This window comes from Balaenoptera acutorostrata, chromosome 6 (genome assembly GCF_949987535.1).
Source record: "Balaenoptera acutorostrata chromosome 6, mBalAcu1.1, whole genome shotgun sequence".
Classification (NCBI taxonomy): domain Eukaryota; kingdom Metazoa; phylum Chordata; class Mammalia; order Artiodactyla; family Balaenopteridae; genus Balaenoptera; species Balaenoptera acutorostrata.
The window spans coordinates 28,861,000-28,879,628 of record NC_080069.1 but is presented as its reverse complement, the minus strand read 5'-3'; the positions used below and the strand labels follow the sequence as shown (position 1 = coordinate 28,879,628).

The window sequence follows — 18,629 nt, the reverse complement described above, 5'->3', positions numbered from 1 at the left end:
CCACTATGAAAGCTGTTCTAACGTCTGCCCTAGGAAGGTTTGGATACCATGGAGCAGAGGGTCCCACAGTGAAACACAGCAAACTTGTAATAAATAGGGATAGAATTGGGACAAATGTATAATACAATTGATGTCTGCTTTTAGAAATAATTTGGCCCACTTGGGAGGATCCCATATGTGAGTGCCCCATGGTTCAGGAACTAATTTGGTGCATGTCTAAATTAACTTTTTATCAGACTGCTGAGAGTATCTGTGAAACCTATCCCATGTCCATGGGCACACACTGATGCTACTTATTATGGCAGTCAGCAGGAAACTCAATCACTAATGCTCACCAATCTGAACGAGAAGGAATATACAATTGCCCACCAAACCAAATCTGCATACAGCCTTAGCCACAGCAATACATATGTATGCAGATCTAACTGCATGCTGGGTTAGATTCCTACAACCTGATTTTAGTACACAGCATAACGGCCAAACTCTCCTATAAACCTCACCCATCAAGATGAGCCTCTTCCCTTCACCATTAACATCCAACAACAGCATCAACATCCAACGAATTTATGTGAGGCTTGCCACATAAATGTGTAGACAGTGGTGGGCTAAGCACATAACCCATTAGTTGACCCAGGTGCTGAGTGTGAGGTAGAGAACATTCAAGTCTGTTCGACCATGACATTGTACGCTCCTATTCACACCACTTGGAATTGCACTAAGCTGTGCAAATATACCTTTCCTACAAACACAGAGCATATAGGCAGCAGAGGGAGGCTGGAGGACCTGAAAGAGAATCAAATAGTCACCCCTATCACAAGCTTCCTCCCACCCAACACTGCAAAGTTTTCCCTGCACTTGAATTTGGCTGAAAATTCCAGTAGATTTTTACTCAGCAGCAGGACACCCCAAGTCCTTGTTTTCACAAACCACACTAGCCACAGCTCTCCAAGGACACAAACGAGCTCTGCTAATAGTCCCCCTGGCACTAATCACTCTAGGTTCACTAACTCTGGAAATAGAACAGAGTGTGGGACATGTGGGACACTTCACAAAGAAACACAGATAGCCATGTCCAAGGAATTATCCACAGAAATGAAACAAATGGCCCAGGGATTAGAACTCTTGGCTGAATCTCAGTGTACTTTAGGGACCACGGCATTAGACAACTGCATAGCCCTAGATTATTTATTAGCTGTTAAAATGGGGGTGTGTTTGTGTCTGTGCACTTCCTCACATATCTTGCTGCATGTGAGTCATAACACTTACCACGTTTTAAAGATAGCCAGGGACATGTATCAAAGGAGTCATAATGTCACTCTATTAACTAAATTGATTGAACAAGTCAAAATCTTCTCCTTTTCTGATCTATTCTCCTGACTTCCCCCCACTAAGTGGGTCAACTGGCTGAAAATGGGCTTTGAAATGGGCTTTATGCCCTTGTAGGATTTGGGGCATTTAGAATGCTTTATTGCTGGCTGCAGACTCAGACATGACAAAGTTATACACAACTTAGATTATAAAACAACATGGAGCCAGGGGATATATTATTGTATAAATGAGCCAAAGATGTCCCTGTATATTGGTCCCTATGCTGTTTACTTTTTTTTCTTTCTTTTTATTTATGTATTTATTTATTAATATTTTCTTTTTATCTATTTATTTATTTGGCTGCGTTGGGTCTTGAGTTGTTGCTGTGCGTGGGCTTTCTCTAGTTGTGGTGAGCGGGAGGCTACTCTTCGTTGCAGAGCACAGGCTCTAGGTGCTCAGGCTTCAGTAGTTGTGGCTCTTGGGCTCAGTAGTTGTGGCTCACAGGCTTAGTTGCTCCGAGGCATGTGGGATCTTCCCGGACCAGAGCTCGAAACCGTGTCCCCTGCATTGGCAGGCGGATTCTTAACCACTGTGCCACTAGGGAAGTCCCATGCTGTTTACTTCTTAACAGCAGGCTGAGACCTCTAGCTCAAAGAGTGATGGTATCAAACTCAAATTTTTACAAATTGAATTGCTTTTTTTTTTTGGCCGCGCCACCATGCATCTTGCGGTATCTTAGTTTCCCTACCAGGGATCTAACCTGGGCCCTCAGCAGTGAAAGCGCTGAGTCCTAACCAGGGAATGCCCCCAATTGCTTTAAATATAGTCCAAATAAGCTCATTCTTAGCTACTTGTAGCCTGTCTTCTTCATAAAACCTGTGAAACTATACCCAACATGTGCTAGCCATAGATAAGACTAGTCTTGGGGCTGTAAAAGACCCCAAGCTGCAGCTGTTCTTCAGAGCTCTTTGATCCAGAAACTCCCTGTTATGAGCTCAGTCGTGTCCCCCCAGATTTATATGTTGAAGTCCTAACCCTCAGCACCTCAGAATGTAACTATATTTGGAGATATGGTCTTCAGTGAGGTTATTAAAGTAAAATGAGGTCATTAGGGTAGACCTAATCCAATCTGACTGGTATCCTTACAAGAAGAGGAGATAAGGACACAAACACAGACATGCACAGAGGAAAGCCCATGCGAGGACACAGGGAGATATCCATCTGCAAGCCAAGGAGAGAGGCCTCAGGAGAAACCAGCCTGCTGACACACCTGAACCTCCCACTCTCTAAAACTCAGAGAATGAATGTCTGTTGTTTGAGCCACCCAGCCTGTAGTATTTTGCCACAGTAGCCCAAGCAAACGAGTACACTCCCCATCTTGCTGCTGAGCAACATCACCTAGACACTTAAGCCCCCTCTCCAATTCCCCTCTCACGCAGGAGTTCCTTTGCCCTGTTTCTCTTCTGGGTGGTGGTCCCATGCCATGGCCTCCAGCAGGCCTGCTGCTGTGAGGGACTCCCTTCTCATGCAACCCATCAAGCACTGCCCAAATAAAGCTCATTGTGTGCTACTGCTATCTTGTGGTCATGTCTTTTATCAGCCTCTAAATCTTTGAGTTTATCTCTATCTCTATCTATCTCTATCTCTGTATCAGCTTTTTTGGATACACGTGTATACATTTCTACTGCAGGTGGTTTAAATCTAGCTAAGCAGATCATTATACCTGAGATCCAAGAGTAATGACTCACTCTATGAGTGTTGAGATTGTCCGTAAAGTCATTTCTCAGCCCAGAAGCTCCACTTGTTGCCTATTCCCAGTAATAGTAACCACAGCAATTGCATGTAATGAATATATTAGATATTGTGCTAACAGATTTATATGTGATATCACAAGAAGACATCACAACAGCCTTCTGAGTCAAGTACTATTATTTCCACTGTACAATTAAAAAATCTAAGCAACTTAAGGTATACATGAAGGTATACAAATATTAGCTAACTTGCCTAGTATTAAACAGCAATATCTGGCAGGATCCATGTCTGTTTGACTGCAGAGCCTAAACAAGTAATAAAGACATGGAACTTAATCCAAGGACTTTCAAGAAGTGAGTCGCATTTGGTCTGCAGTCACCCAGCAAATATATCATGAGGGACTGCTAAGAATATATATTTGAATAGCATGTATCTTTAAACATGAGATTGGTAGATTAGTCATGGCTAAACAGGAATATATATCCAAACCCATAAGTCACCTTGACATGCGTTCTGATTGCTGGATCCTTTCTTTGTCCTGTAAGCACATTTCAAAGTAGAACTATGGAGTTTTAGTTTCAAAGAATTTAAAGCTGGAAGGGGCCTTAGACATGATCTAGTCCAGTTCTCACATTATAGCTTTGCACAAACCAAGGCCTAGGAATGGAAATAGACTTGTCTAGTGACCCAGGATGTTAGTAGAAGAGCTAGACATAGAATCTGAGCTCCATTATATAGTAATAAAAATAATAATTATAACAAAATTAATTATAATACTAGCTGTTACCATTTGGGGGTACCTGCAATATGCCCTGTACATATACTGTCTTATTTAATCCTTAAAGCAGTCTTTTGATATAGGTATTTTTATCTCTATCTTGATTAAAAGAAAAGAGTTTCTAAATCCAGGATCACATAGGTAATACATGATAAAACCTAGATCTGAATCAAGGTCCCTTATAGAATCAAGATTCTAAGGTTTTCCTACTATAACATTATTTTCAAACTAACTTTTGCCTCAACTTTTATTCATGCTATTAAAACTATAGGAAAATAATTGAAAATGACATCAATGAGAAAAGAACAGGATTAAGACAAATATGTATATTCCACCATCAATATCAGAAAGAGTTCTACAATGGCTAAGCTTTATTCTGATCTCAAGGAAAGTTTGAATGGAAATAATGTATGCACTGCATATTACCACTTCAAGTTGTAAAGATACGGAATCATCTGGAAATAACAACGACTTAGTGTCTCTTTTGTAGGAGATACCTGTTGATTCTCTTCTAGACATTCCATTTTTATCTTCAATTCTATAGTCTTTTTTCTTTTTTGACTTGTCCCAGTGGTTTTTAAATAATGCTTTCTTGGGTCACACAGAGATAACAGAAGGAGACACAGATGTGTTTTGTATTGAAACTTTTCCAGGAGCTCCTCATCTACAGTGGCACTGGTCACCAGAAGGACATTTGAGGAAAATAGCCAGTTGTCTTCTGAAGCTTTCCCCCAAATTTCCTCAAGGCTGCTTTCTCTTTATCGATCTCCCTGAACCGGATATTTAAAGCCTTCTGGAGTTTTTGAATGTGGAGCTTGGTCCTCTTCTCCTCTCCAAGGTTGTACACAAGGGCCTTCCACAGGTATACAGGATCTCCTGTTTTTATGGTGCTCTTCTTCATTGTGTAACTCATTCCACCCATGTTCAAACTCTGGCAGAGGAGGTTCAAGCCAGGAGAGTGGGACTGCCTGTAAATGTCTCAGTAAAATGATTCTCCTGTGGTTTGGAATATTAGAACCATGGCATCATGGGAACAGAGACTCACAGAATCTTGGAGCTGAATGGCATCAGAGATCCACTTAGCTCAAACCCTTATATTTATTGATAAGAAGAAGTTTTTAAGCTTGCATGTATTCTTAGTTTAGAAATAGGAATGAATATTTCAATAGACCAGAATGGCATCAGGATGACTGCTGCCATTCTGTGCTTACACTTATGTCTAATGGTAAGTGACTTTAGGTGCTCAAAATCGGGACCACAATGTTTATGGACAAAGAAAAAGAGAAAGTAGATTCAATAGTTCAGTTTAGTTTTTGAAGCTATTTGTCATTTCTTTACATATCCAGTTGAAGTTGCCAAATAATTGAGATTTTGTCATTTGTCTAGGTATTAGATTAGACTTAAGGATAAGAACTTCCTCATGAAGTGTCTACTTTTCATACAAGAGAGGACAGGAAACAGGAAAATATACACGTGTGCCAAAAAAACCCCACAGAAAATATAAACTAAAAACTAATGAGATGACGGAGATGGGAAGGGGCAAGTGGAAAGGATGGGGAAATGGGAATAGAGGAATAGGAATAGGAAGAGGGACACTTCTTTGAGTATAATGTTTAACTGTTCTTACAGTTAGAAATATGTTAATTTTTATGTGTTCAAAAATAATTAAAATAAAAAAGGATTAGGGTGTGGTACCCCACACTTTTTAATGTGTATTCTAGGATTGAGTAAGGAGTGAATATATTATGGATAATGAGACCCACGTTCTCTCTGTTGGAGAAAGAAACTACAAATAAAAGAAGAAGGCTATAATGTACTCTGTGGTGCTGGATTAGAATTAGAGATAGCAGTATGAAATTATGGTTCTATCAATCAGTGTGAATTTATGGTTCTATGAATCAGATGAATCCATGGTGCTGTGAATCAGTATGCATTCATGACTTGATGAATCAGATGAATCCATGGTTCTAAGAATCAGTATGAATTCATATGAAGAATGGCTCACTAGAAACTCTGGTCTCCAAACATGCCTTAGAGACTTGGGACTTTGTGACTCTCCCCAACGTGACTTGAGCCCCATTTACTCCTAGCCTCAAAATTCTGGAATTTGTAGATAACAGGTTTAATGTCCCCCTCTTTCGGTTTTAGCTATTATTTTCACCTAAGCCTCGATTATGTTATTTTATTCCTTTTAACCTCATTATGAGCAACACATATATAATTCTTCCAGACCACTTTAGTCGGGAGCAGAAAACCTGAACAATGTGGAATGTTCCTAAGTAGCACATTTTTTTCCTAAGAGGAGAATTTTACTAATTTTCTTTTTTAAATTGAGTTATAATTGGCTATTACATTATATTAGTTTCAGATGTACAACATAATGATTCCATATTTGTATATATTGTGAAATGATAACCACAATAAGTCTAGTTAATAGCCATCCCCATACACAGTTACAATACTTTTTTTCTTGTGATGAGGACTTTTAAGATCTACTCTCTTATCAACTTTCAAATATGCAATACAGTATTATTAACTATAGTCACCATGCTGTACATTACATCCCCATGATTTATTTATTTAATAACTGGAAGTTTGTACCTTCTGACCCCCTTCATCAATTTCACCCACCCAAAACCTCTGCCTCTGCCAACCATCAATCTGCTCTCTGTATTTATGAGCTCAGTTTTGTTGTTGTTGTTTTTTATGTCATTTTGTCCTGTTTTTAGATTCCACATATAAGTGACATTATATAGTATTTGTCTTTCTCTGACTTATTTCACTTAGCATAATGCCTTTAAGGTCCATCTAGTTGTCTCAAATGGCAGGATTTCCTTCATTTTTATGGCTGAATAATATTTCATTGTATATACATACCACATTTTCTTTATCCATCCATCTATTGATGGACACTTGTTTCCATGTCCTGGCAATTGTGAATAATGCTGCAATGAACATAGGGGTGCAGATATCTCTTTGAGATAGTGATTTAATTTTCTTTCAATAAATACCCTGGGGCTTCCCTGGTGGCGCAGTGGTTGAGAATCTGCCTGTCAATGCAGGGGACACGGGTTCGAGCCCTGGTCTGGGAAGATCCCACATGCCACGGAGCAACTAGACCCGTGAGCCACAACTACTGAGCCTGCGCGTCTGGAGCCTGTGCTCTGCAACAAGAGAGGCCGCGATGGTGAGAGGCCCGCGCACCGCGATGAAGAGTGGCCCCCGCTTGGCACAACTAGAGAAAGCCCTCGCACAGAAACGAAGACCCAACACAGCCAAAAATAATAAATAAATAAATAAAAATTAAAAATAAATAAATAAATAAATAAATACCCTGAAGTAGGATTGCTGAATCATATGGTAGTTCTATTTTTAATTTTTTGAGGAACCTCCATATTGTTTTCTATAGTGGTTATACCAATTTACGTTCCCACCAACAGTGCATAAGGGTTCCCTTTTCTCCACATCCTTGCCAACACTTGTTACTTTAATTTTTTAGTTAAAAAATTTTAAATTGAAGTATAATTGACTTACAACACTATGTTAGTTCCAGATGCACAACACAGTGATTCAATATTTCTATACATTACAAAATGATTACCAGGATAAATCTAGCTACTGTTTGTCACAATACAAAGATATTACAACATACTAACTATATTCCCCATGCTGTATGTTTCATCACCATGACTCATTTATTTCATAACTGAAAGTTTGTACCTCTTAATCTCCCTCACCTATTTCACTCAACCCCCCCACCACATCCCCTTCTGGCAACCACCTGTTTGTTCTCTGTATCTGTAACTCTGTTTCTGTTTTCTGTTTGTTCATTTGTTTTATTTTTTAGATTCCACATATAAGTGTAATCATACAGTATGTCTTCCTCTGTCTGACTTATTTCACTTATTTTCACTTATTTCACCTATACCCTCTAGGTCCATCTATGTTGTCACAAATGGCAAGATTTCATTCTTTTTTTAATGGTGAGTAACATTCCATTGTGTATATATAACACATCTTCTTTATCTATTCATCTGTTGATGGACACTTTGGTTGTTCCCATATCTTGGCTATTATAAATAATGCAGCAATGAACATAGGGTGCGTATGTCTTTTTGAATTAATGTTTGTTTTCTTCAGAAAAATACCCAGAAGTGGAACTGCTGTATCATATGATAGTTCTATATTTAATTATTTTGAGGAACCTCCATACTGTTTTCCATAGTTGTTGTACCAATTTACATTCCCACCAACAGTGCACAAAGGTTTCCTTTTCTCCACATTCTTCATAATAGCCATTCTTTTTTTTTTTTCCATAATAGCCATTCTAGTAGGTATGAGGTGATACCCTGTGGGCTTGTTTTTTTTTTTGTATCTCCCTACTAATTAATGATACTAAGTACCTTTCATGTATCTATTGGCTACTTGTATGCCTTCTTTGGAAAACTGTCAAAATGGAAAACTGTCTATTCAGGTATCTGCACATTTTTTAATCAGATTACTTCTTTTTTTGCTAGTTGTATGAGTTCCTTATATATTTTGGATATTAACTCCTTATCAGATAGATGGTTTGCGAATATTTTCTCCCATTGTGTAGGCTGCCTTTGCGTTTTGTTGATTGTTTATTTGGCTGTGCAAAAGCTTTTTAGTTTGATGTAGTCCCACTTATTTATTTTTGTTTTTGTTGCCTTTGCTTTTGGTGTCAAATCCAAAAAATCATCGCCAAGACCAATGTCAAGGAGCTTACTGCCTATGTTTTTTCCTAGGAGTTGTTATGGTTTCAGGTCTTACTTCAAGTCTTTAATCCATTTTGAGTTAAACTTATGTATGGTGTAAGATAGCGGTCCAGTTTCATTTTTTGTTTTTGTTTTTTTTCATGAGGCTGTTCAGTTATCCAACACCATTTATTGAAGAGACTGTCCTTTCCCCATTGTATATGTTTATCTCCTTTGTCATAAATTAATTGACTACATATGGGTGGGTTTATTTCTGGGCTCTCTATTTTGTTCCATTGGTATAGGTATCTGTGTTGATGCCAGTACCATACTGTTTTGGTTACTATAGGTTTGTGATAAAGTTTGAAATCAGGACGTGTGAGTCCTCCAACTTTGTTCTTCTTCCTCAGGACTGCTTTGGCTATTCAGGGCCTTTTGTGGTTCCAAACAAATTTTAGGATTATTTTCTCTAATTATGTGAAAAATGCCATTGGAATTTTGAGAGGGCTGGCACTGAATCTATAAATGGCTTTGGGTAGCACAGACATTTTAACAGTTTTATTCTTCCTTCCCATGAAAATAGGATCTCTTCACATTTATTTTGTGTCATCTTCAATTTCCTTTATCAATGTCATGTAATTTTCACTGCACAGAACTTTCACCCCCTTGGTAAATTTTGCCAAATTATTTAATTGTTTTTGATATTGTTGTAAAGAGGATTGTTTTCTTTGTAGCTTTTTCAGATATTTGGTTGCTTGTGTATAGAAACAAAGCTAATTTTTGTATGTTGATTTTGTATCCTGCAACTTTGTTTATTAGTTCTAACAAGCTTATTTGGTGGAGTCTTTAGGATTTTTCTATATACAAGATCATATCATGTACAAACAGAGAAAATCTTACTTCTTCCTGTCCAATTTGGATGTCTTTTATTTCTTTTTCATGCTTAATTGCTCTGGTGAGGACTTCTAGTACTATGTTAAATAGGAATGATGAGAGTGGATGTCCTTGTCTTGTTCCCAATCTTAGAGGAAGAGCTTTTAAACTTTCACCATTGAGGATGATGTTAGCTGTGAGCTTTTCATATATGATTTTTATTACTTCTATACTCAATTTGTGAAGAGTATTTTTTTTTAATCATGAAAAGATGTTGAATTTTCTCAAATGCTTTGTCTGTATCTATTGATATGGTCATTGACTTTATCTTTCATTCTAGTAAGGTGATGTATTACATTTATTCATTTGCATATGTTGAACCATCCTTGCATCCCAGGCATACATAAATCACACTTGATCATAGGGCATGATCCTTTTAATGTATTGTTGAATTTGATTTGCTATTTTATTTTGAGAATTTTTGTATCTATATTCATCAGGGAAATTGTCCTGTAGTTTTCTTTTCTTGTAGTATCTATGACTAGCTTTGGTATCAGGGTTATGGTGGGCTTGTAAAATGAGTTTGGGTTGTTCCCTCCACTTTAATTTTTTTGTAAGAGTTTGAGAAGTATTGGCATTAATTCTTTAAATTATTGGTAGAATTCACCAGGGGAATCTGGGCTTTTCTTTTGGAGAGGTTTTGGATTACTGATTTAATCTCCCTACTTATTAATTGGTCTGTTCAGATTTTCTAAGTCTTCATCATTCATTCAAGATGCCTTCATCTTGGTTGGTTGTATGTTTCTAGGAATTTATTTCTTCTAGGTTATACAAAACACTGGCATATAATTATCCATAGTAATCTCTTTTGATCCTTTGATTTTCTGTGATGTCTGTTCTGTGTTATCTGATTTTCTGTTTTATTGTGTTATAATGTCTCCTCTTTCGTTTCTAACTATTTGAGTCTTTTTCGTTTTCTTAGTCTAGCTAAAAGTTTGTCAATTTTATTTTTTTAAAAACATTTCTTAGTTTTACTGATCTTCCTATTGTTTTACTGGTCTATATGCCATTTATTTCTGCTCTGACCCTTGTTATGTCCTTCCTTTTGCTAACTTTAGATTTGGCTTGTTCTTCTTTTTGTAATTCCTTGAGCTGTAAAGTTGACATTTTTTTGTTTGAGAAGCAAGTATATTTCCTGCTGTTGGATGGAATGTTCTGTATATGTCTATTAAGTCCATTTGGTCTAAAGTATAGACCATCAAATAAAGTATATTTCCTTACTGATTCTCTGTCTGGACAATCTATCCTTTGTTGAAAGTGGTGTATTGACACACTCTACTATAATTATATTGTCTATTTCTCCCTTCTGATCTGTATTATTTGCTTAATATATTTAAGTTGAGCGCATATATATTTGTGATTGTTATATCCTCTTGGTGAGTTGGCCTCTATCTTTATACAATGACCTTCTTTTTCTCTTGTTACAGCTTTTTTACTTATTGAAGTATAGTTGATTTACAATAATGATTTACAATATTGTGTTAGTTTCAGGTGTACAGCAAAGTAATTTGGATATATATATATATATATTCTTTTATTTTATTATTTTCCATTATAGATTACTACAAGATATTGAATATAGTTCCCTGTGCTATACAGTAAGTCCTTGTTGTTTCTTGTTACAGCTTTTAAACTTTTCTTTGTCTCATGTTACAGTCTATTTTGTCTAATATAAGTATAGCTATCCTGCTTTCTTTTGTTTCTTGAGTTTTCATGTTCCTTGGAGACTTGTGTTGCTGTCTTCACATCTGAACTATCAGTCACTTCTTTTGGTCTTTGAGAAATGCCTTCCATTAGCCCTGCTAGGGATTCTGTGGCTTCCTAAGACACTCTGTGGGTATGCTTCACACTTATTCCTCCTTGTGACATTATTAAGCTTGTATGCCTTCCCTCAATCCTGCAATACACCAGGCTGGGCTTTTGCTTTCCCAAGAGCAGTGCTAAATGCTTAAGAGAGACCTGGGTCTCTCTCAGGTCTGCAGACTCAGGCTGGCTTTCTACATATGCTCATTAGTCATCTGCAAAACCCTGTTCTCTAAACTGTTAGGAGACTGCACAGAGAGCCAACCAAGGGGTGGAAGTGTGTGGGGGTGATGTGTGTGTAGCACTGTAAATACCCATGGGACAATTGGGGTAATACATGGGTGAGTGGTCCAGCAGCTTGTTGGTGGGCCTCCCAATGGAGTCTGTGGTGTGGTTAGTAGAATCCACATCCCTTTGATACCATCTGAGCCCTGGCTGATGTGCTACCTACTCACCATCCCCCCGTCACGCAGCTCATGACTCAGTTACTCTGGATGGGGCAAGAGAAATAATGTTCTTCTTTGGGAGCTTCCTGCACAGCAGGGTAAGCTGAGTGCTCACTTACACACCCTCACTCTCCCCCAAGGGAGAAATCATGGGCCAAGAAGGGCTCTCTCTTTGCCTTAAGCTGTGATTCTTTGGAGGAGGGGTGACACAGGTAAAGTCTTAATTGTTCCTCTTATCTTCCCCAGTGTATTCAATCTTGGATTATTTTGCTCCAACAGTGTGCCAGAGCTTCTTCACTGGAAACCTGGATTCTCACAAGGACTCTTATTGTGGGTGATTATCTAAGCCACTGTTCTCCAGGGGCTCTTGGACCATGGCCAAGAGGAGCTGGAGCTGGAATACAGGCCACTTCAGGGTCCACAGCTGGACCAAGGTCTGTATGCCCATTACTGGATACACAAGTATGTGAGACTCCTCTCTGGCCACTTGTTGTTTGGTGCTGGATTCCACAGCTCCCACAAAAACACTTTTCTCTATGGACAGATGCCCAATTGTTACTGAGAGTGGGATATGATGAGGGACAACTTATTCGACCTTCTTGTTGACGTCACTTCTTGTAGGCTGCTGTTAAAGAAAAAAAGTATTCTGATTTTTATTATAGATAGTACGAAACTCCTTATTCAGGACTGTTGGAATGGACGTCAATATTATTTCAATAGGGGAAAGTGACTGGGATCATATATGAACACAAAAAGGAAAAGTGGAGATTTATAGCCAAGGAGCAGGTTGAGGGGTCAGTGGGTAGAAATTACTGGGAAGGTAGAGTACTTTTTGCTAAACTAATCTAGCAGAATTTTTGATGAAGGGAGGCCAGAGTGATCAGACATCACTTGGAGGATGGTGGGGGAGGAAGAATTTGGTCATATATCAAGGGTGATCAAATATGGAGGATTCTGGCTAAACTGATCTGACAGGGTTCTTGATAAAACTAGGCAATGCAAAGATGGACACAGAATCCCAAAGTCAGGACCTAGTTGAGAAGAGGGTTCAGAGGAGCCTGACTAAAGTTTGGTTAAAAAAGGAATCTTTGCAACTAGAGATTATCATAATAAGTGAAGTAAGTCAGAAAGACAAATACCATATGATATCACTTATCTGTGGAATCTAAAATATGACACAAATGAACCTATCTACAAAACAGAAATAGACTCACAGACATAGAGAACAGAATTGTGGTTGCCGAGGGGGAGGCGGTTGGGGGAGGGATGGAGTGGAAGGTTGGGGTTAGCAGATGTAAGCTATTATGTATAGAATGGATAAACAACAAGGTCCTACTGTATAGCACAGAGAACTATATTCAATATCCTATGATAAACCATAATGGAAAAGAATATAAAAAAGAATGTATATATATATATATATATATATATATATATATAATGTATGACTGAATCATTTTGCTGTACCACAGAAATTAATACAACATTGTAAATCAACTATACTTTAATAAAAAAAAATAAAAATAAAGAAAAAAAGAAAAAAAAGAATCTTTGTCACTGCTCAACTGAGTCTCCCCATTCTGTAAGAGATTGCATTGGCCTGTCCTTTTAGAGGGTGTCCCTGGCAAAGAGTCCAGGTGTTTGTCTCAGGTGCACTATAGGAACCCACTGGGTTCATCATGGGGTGCTCTCATGGAAGCCATGGCACACAAAAGAGCTTAAATGTTGCTTGAAGGCAAATTTTTCTGTTGTTGCTTAAGTTGCTTCTGTTGCATTTCATACTTCAATACAGTAGAGTATAAGGTATCCCATTGATGAAGACTGGTGGCTCAGTGTTTAATGAAAAAGGGAAAGGGTGTTAAAGAAAAAATATTCTAACTTTTAAACAAGAAAATTATTCATGACGCTTGTTAAAGAAGGGTAAGACTTTATTCAAGGGGGGCCATCACGATGGTTGTAGGGACCACTGCAATAGGGTCTTGAAGTGGCAGGTGGAGAGACTGGGCTTAATTTTGAATATAGCATGGGCAAGTAGGGATTTATACCCAAGGAGCAGCGTGTGGGTCAATGGATGGAAAACTACTAAGAGGAACATCAGTGGTAAGGGGTTTCTGGCTAAGCTTACCTAACAGGATTCTTGCTAATGGCAGGCTTGGGTAATCAGACATCACCAGGAGAGTGGTGGAAAATGAGGAACCTAATTAGATATCCAGGGTGATCAGATATCAAGGCTGGGGGATTCTGGCCACACTGATGTGGCAAGATTCTTGCTAAAATCAGACAATGCAGATAGGAGTATAGAAGAAAGCCTAGTTGGAAAGTTTAGGGGAGCCTAATAGAGTTTGGTCAAGGTAAGAAGCTTTGTCAAAGAGAAGGAGCACTTCATTCTCATTCCCCCTAAGATATCTGAGGAGGTTTATCAACTGATTTGAGATTACAGATCTCCTGCTTGGAATCTCCTAAGTGCTGCTGCCCATTAGCATGCTAAAAGTCTCCTAATCAAAACCACACTGTCACAAAATCAGGATGCCACAACCACTGCTCTCTTGGATGTGGACCCTGGGCCCTCTAAAATTGACTGAGACACCCTAGAAAGGGAGGCCACCGCTTGCAGCAGGGGTCACTCAGGACCACTAGGACACCTAAAGAAAGAAAAAAAGGGGAAAATGGCTGGGGACAGAACGGAGACCAAAATGAGAAGAAAAAAGATAGAAAAAATTCTACACACCTAAGGTACAAGCCATTCTAAAAATTTTTGTTTGTAAAAAAACAATAAATGTTACCTCAGTTTGGTTCCCTGGAATTGTCTTTGAGTCAGAGTTTTGTGAGCAGGATGTTTTCTTAAAAAAAGAACTGGGAAAAAAAAAAAAGGGAGCATCATTGGGCTGAGTAGAAATCAGACTCAGGTTCCCAAACAGTTTCACTGGATCTAATGTGCAGTCATAGGGCTAAAAATTAATTCTTGATAGAATTGTCTTCAGGCTGATTTGTCCCTTGCTTGATTTGGCCACTGGATATGAAGCCTATCCAGGGAGAGATAAAAATTGGCAGGGCACTGTGTATAGCTAAAGCAACCCTAAGGGACCAGCAGCCAAAGCTGTCTTCCAACAGCACATCAGCAACCAGTAAAGTAGGTACTTTGCTGAGACAGGATCTAGGTTGCAGGTGCCAGTATTCTACAGAGTCCACCCCATATACCTTGAATCCTTTTTTTTTTAATAGTTATGAATTACTCTTTATTTATTCATGGAGAGGTATTTTATTTTAAATATAACAGTGTATACATGTCAATCCCAAGCTTCCAATCTATCCCTCCCCCCCACCCTTCCCCCTGGTAACCATAAGTTCATTCTCTAAGTCTGTGAGTCTGTTTCTGTTCTGTAAATAAGTTCATTTTTGTCATTCTTTTAGATTCTGCAAATAAGCGATATTATATGATATTTGTCTTTCTCTGTCTTACTTAACTTAGTATGATAATCTCCAGTTCCATCCATTTTCATTTTCATCCTGAGGGTGGGAGAAAAATGTGCATGTTCAGGTTGTGGGAGTTGTGTGTGTGTGTGTTCAAGATAGTGTGTCTGTCTGTGTGCACACTTCAGGTTGGCAGTGTGTGAAAATGGGATTTGAGGGGCTATGTATACATTAAGGAAGCTTGAAATCTACTGTTTGTGGTGGGGTTGAGGGTATGTATGAAGGTATATGTGAAGGTTCTTGTGGGTTATGTTGCAAGCTAGAGTTTGGGTGGTTTATGTGAATATTCAGACTGTAGGGAGAGTGCATGTGTATCTGAGGAGGGTGAGGCTATGTGAAATACATGTTGAATTCTGCTGGGATAGGGTATGTGTGAATTCATAGCTTGTGAAGGTTTTATGCATGTATTTGAGAAGGCTAGGATGCCATATATATGCATTTGGGGATGGGGATTGGTGTGTCTATGTGTATTTGGGTCATGTAAGGTTCTAGATGTGTGTATTTTTAACTATAGGGAGTTGGGGATGCATATTTTGGGAGTTTTGAGGGGATGTGGGTGTGTGTGTGTATTTTGGGGGCTGAATGGTTGTATCTATTCTGAGTCCAGCTGGGTGTGATAGGCATTTTTCCAGAGTATTAATATATTGTATGTTTATATGGGTGGAGTTTGGAAGTGTGTGTGAATGTATGTGTGTGTGAGCATGTGTATGTGTGGAATGTAGTGTTTTCTATGCTTTGGTATGTGGGGTATGCTGGAGTATCCAATGTAACAAATAATTCAGTGACTTCCAACAACAAAGGTTTGTTTCTCATTTATGTTTCATATCCTCCATTGGTTAGTTTTAGATTGGTTCCCTGTCCTCTTCATCTTGGATCCAGATGGGTGAAGCAGCCCCATCTGGAACAGCAACAGAGGGGAATGTGTCTTATCAGAAGTTATACATGGCATTTTCACTCACATTTTATTGGCCGGAGTAAGTTACATGGCTACACCTGAGTTCAACTGGGTGGTATGTATACTCTCTTAGACAGAAACACCACAGAAAGGGGCAGTACATATTCTTCTTAATGATACAGTCTACCACATTGTGTCTGTTCAGAGGCTGTTCCTTTGCTGTGTGTGTATTTCGCTAAGGAGTATGAGGAAGCTAAGGGCAAATGTGTTTAGGTGTGTAAAGGCCAATGTATGACTAAGGCCACATTGTCACATGTGGGTTGTTTCATAACAGATTTGTGGCTTCACATCTGGGGAGGTGAATGTTTGGGGTGAGTGTTGTTCAAGTGCTCTATATCCTTATTGAGCTTCTAACCATTACTGAAAGTGCAGTGTTGAAGTCTACTCACATTGTAGAGCTGTCTATTTCTCCCTTCAATTATGACAATGTTTGCTTCATATATATGGGAGCTTTGCTGTTTGTTGCACATATAATTGTAATATCTTCCTGTTGGATTGACTTTTATCATTATATAATGTCCTTCTTGTCTCTTTTTTATTTTTAATTTTTAATTTTAATTAATTAATTTATTTATTTATGGCTGTGTTGGGTCTTTGTTTCTTTTTTTTTTTTTTTTTAATAAATTTATTTATTTATTTATGGCTGTGTTGGGTCTTCGTTTCTGTGCGAGGGCTTTCTCTAGTTGCGGCAAGCGGGGGCCACTCTTCATCGCGGTGCGCGGGCCTCTTCACTATCGCGGCCTCTCTTGTTGCGGAGCACAGGCTCCAGACGCGCAGGCTCAGTAGTTGTGGCTCACGGGCCCAGTTGCTCCGCGGCATGTGGGATCTTCCCAGAACAGGGCTCGAACCCGTGTCCCCTGCATTGGCAGGCAGATTCTCAACCACTGTGCCACCAGGGAAGCCCCCTTCTTGTCTCTTGTTACAACTTTTTTTTAACTAAAGTCTATTTTGTCTGATATTAGTATAACCACCTCTGCTCTCTTTTGATATTTGCATGGAATATCTTTTTCCATCCTTTGAACCTATTTGTGTCTTTAGGTAGGTGAGTCTCTTGTAGAGAGCATGCCGTTATATCCTGTTTTGTTTTTTGAAATCCACTCTGCCAGTCTATGTCTTTTGATTGGAGAGTTTAACACATTTACATTTATAGTAATTAGTGTTAGTGAAGGACTTAACTGTTGCCATTTTATTTGTTGTCCTTAAGTCTTATAGAATATTTTGTCCCTTATTTCCTCCATTAATGCCTCCCCTTGTGTTCAGTTAATTTTTGTAGTGACACGTTTGGATTCTCTTCTCATTCCCTTTTGTGTATATTCTATAGATATTATCTTTGTGGTTAACATTGGGGATGTTATAACATTCTAAAGTTATAACTATTTAAAATTCATACCAAACCAATTTTGATCACATAAAAAAACTTTACTCCTTTACATCTCTGCCCCCCCCTTTATTTTATTGATGTTGTAAGTTGCATCTTTATATACTGTGTACCTACTAACATATTTATAAATATATTTTATGCTTTTGTCTTTTAAATCCTGTAGAATAAAAAGTGGAGTTACGGCTCAAATGACAAAGTAATGATTTTTATATTTGCCCATATATTTACCTTTATGGGAGAACTTTATATTTTCATATGGCTTCTAGTTATTGTCTAGAATCCTTTAATTTGATCTTGAATGACTTTAGAATTTTTTTTAGGGCAGGCCTAGTGGTAATGTATTCCCTCAGGTTTTATCTGGAATGTCTTAATTTCTCCCTCATTTCTGAAGGATAGTTTTGCCAGGTATAGAACTTTTGGTTCACAATTTTTCTTTCTGCATTTTATCAGCATTTTATTAAATATATAATCCCACTACTATATGGACTGTGTAAGAGTCCTGCCAAAAATCTGCTAATATTCTATTGAGGATCCCTTGTATGTGCTGAGTCACTTTTCTCCTGCTGCTTTCAAGATTCTCTTGTTGCCTTTGTCTTTTGACAGTTTGATTATAAAGTGTCTCACTGTGAGTCCCTTTTTGTCCTACTTGGAGTTGGTTGAGCCTCTTGTATTTCTATATCCATGCATTTCCTCAAGTTTAGGAAGTTTGGGGTGATTATTTCTTCAAATAATCTCTCTGACCCTTTTTCTTTCTCTTGCTCTTCTCCTTTAAGATCCCCATAATGTATATATTAGTCTGTTTGATGGTATCCCATACATCTCTTAGACTCTGTTCACCTTTATTTTCTTATTTCTCAGATTCAATAATTTCAAGTGACCTGTATTCAAGTTCACTGATTCTTTCTTCTGCCTGTTGGCATCTGTTTTTGAACTCCTTTAGTGAGTTTTTCAATTCAGCTACTGAATTTTTAGATCCAGAATTTGGTTTTCTTTATAATTTCTCTTTGTCAATGTTCTCATTTTGTTTATATACTGTTCCCCTGATTTCCTTTAGTTCTTTATCCATGTTCTCCTTTTTGCTCTTTGA

The 18,629-nt window shown here is 38.2% G+C and overlaps 2 protein-coding genes across 2 annotated transcripts in view; both read left to right on the top strand.

The window, feature by feature from the left end:
• Nucleotides 1-13,123, top strand: part of FBXW12 (F-box and WD repeat domain containing 12) — a 76,237-nt gene extending 63,114 nt beyond the window's left edge. The window contains exons 9-12 of the mRNA XM_057548770.1: nucleotides 4,492-4,700; nucleotides 6,901-7,821; nucleotides 11,045-11,084; nucleotides 12,015-13,123. The gene's annotated coding sequence lies outside the window, so the exon portion shown is untranslated. The remainder of the gene's footprint in view (nucleotides 1-4,491; nucleotides 4,701-6,900; nucleotides 7,822-11,044; nucleotides 11,085-12,014) is intronic.
• Nucleotides 5,025-18,629, top strand: part of LOC130708406 (NUT family member 2G-like) — a gene marked incomplete at its 3' end in the record, with an annotated part of 80,761 nt that continues 67,156 nt past the window's right edge. Inside the window, exons 1-2 of the mRNA XM_057548381.1 lie at nucleotides 5,025-5,063; nucleotides 12,097-12,197. Of these exons, the coding sequence (XP_057404364.1) occupies nucleotides 5,025-5,063; nucleotides 12,097-12,197 (140 nt within the window). The remainder of the gene's footprint in view (nucleotides 5,064-12,096; nucleotides 12,198-18,629) is intronic.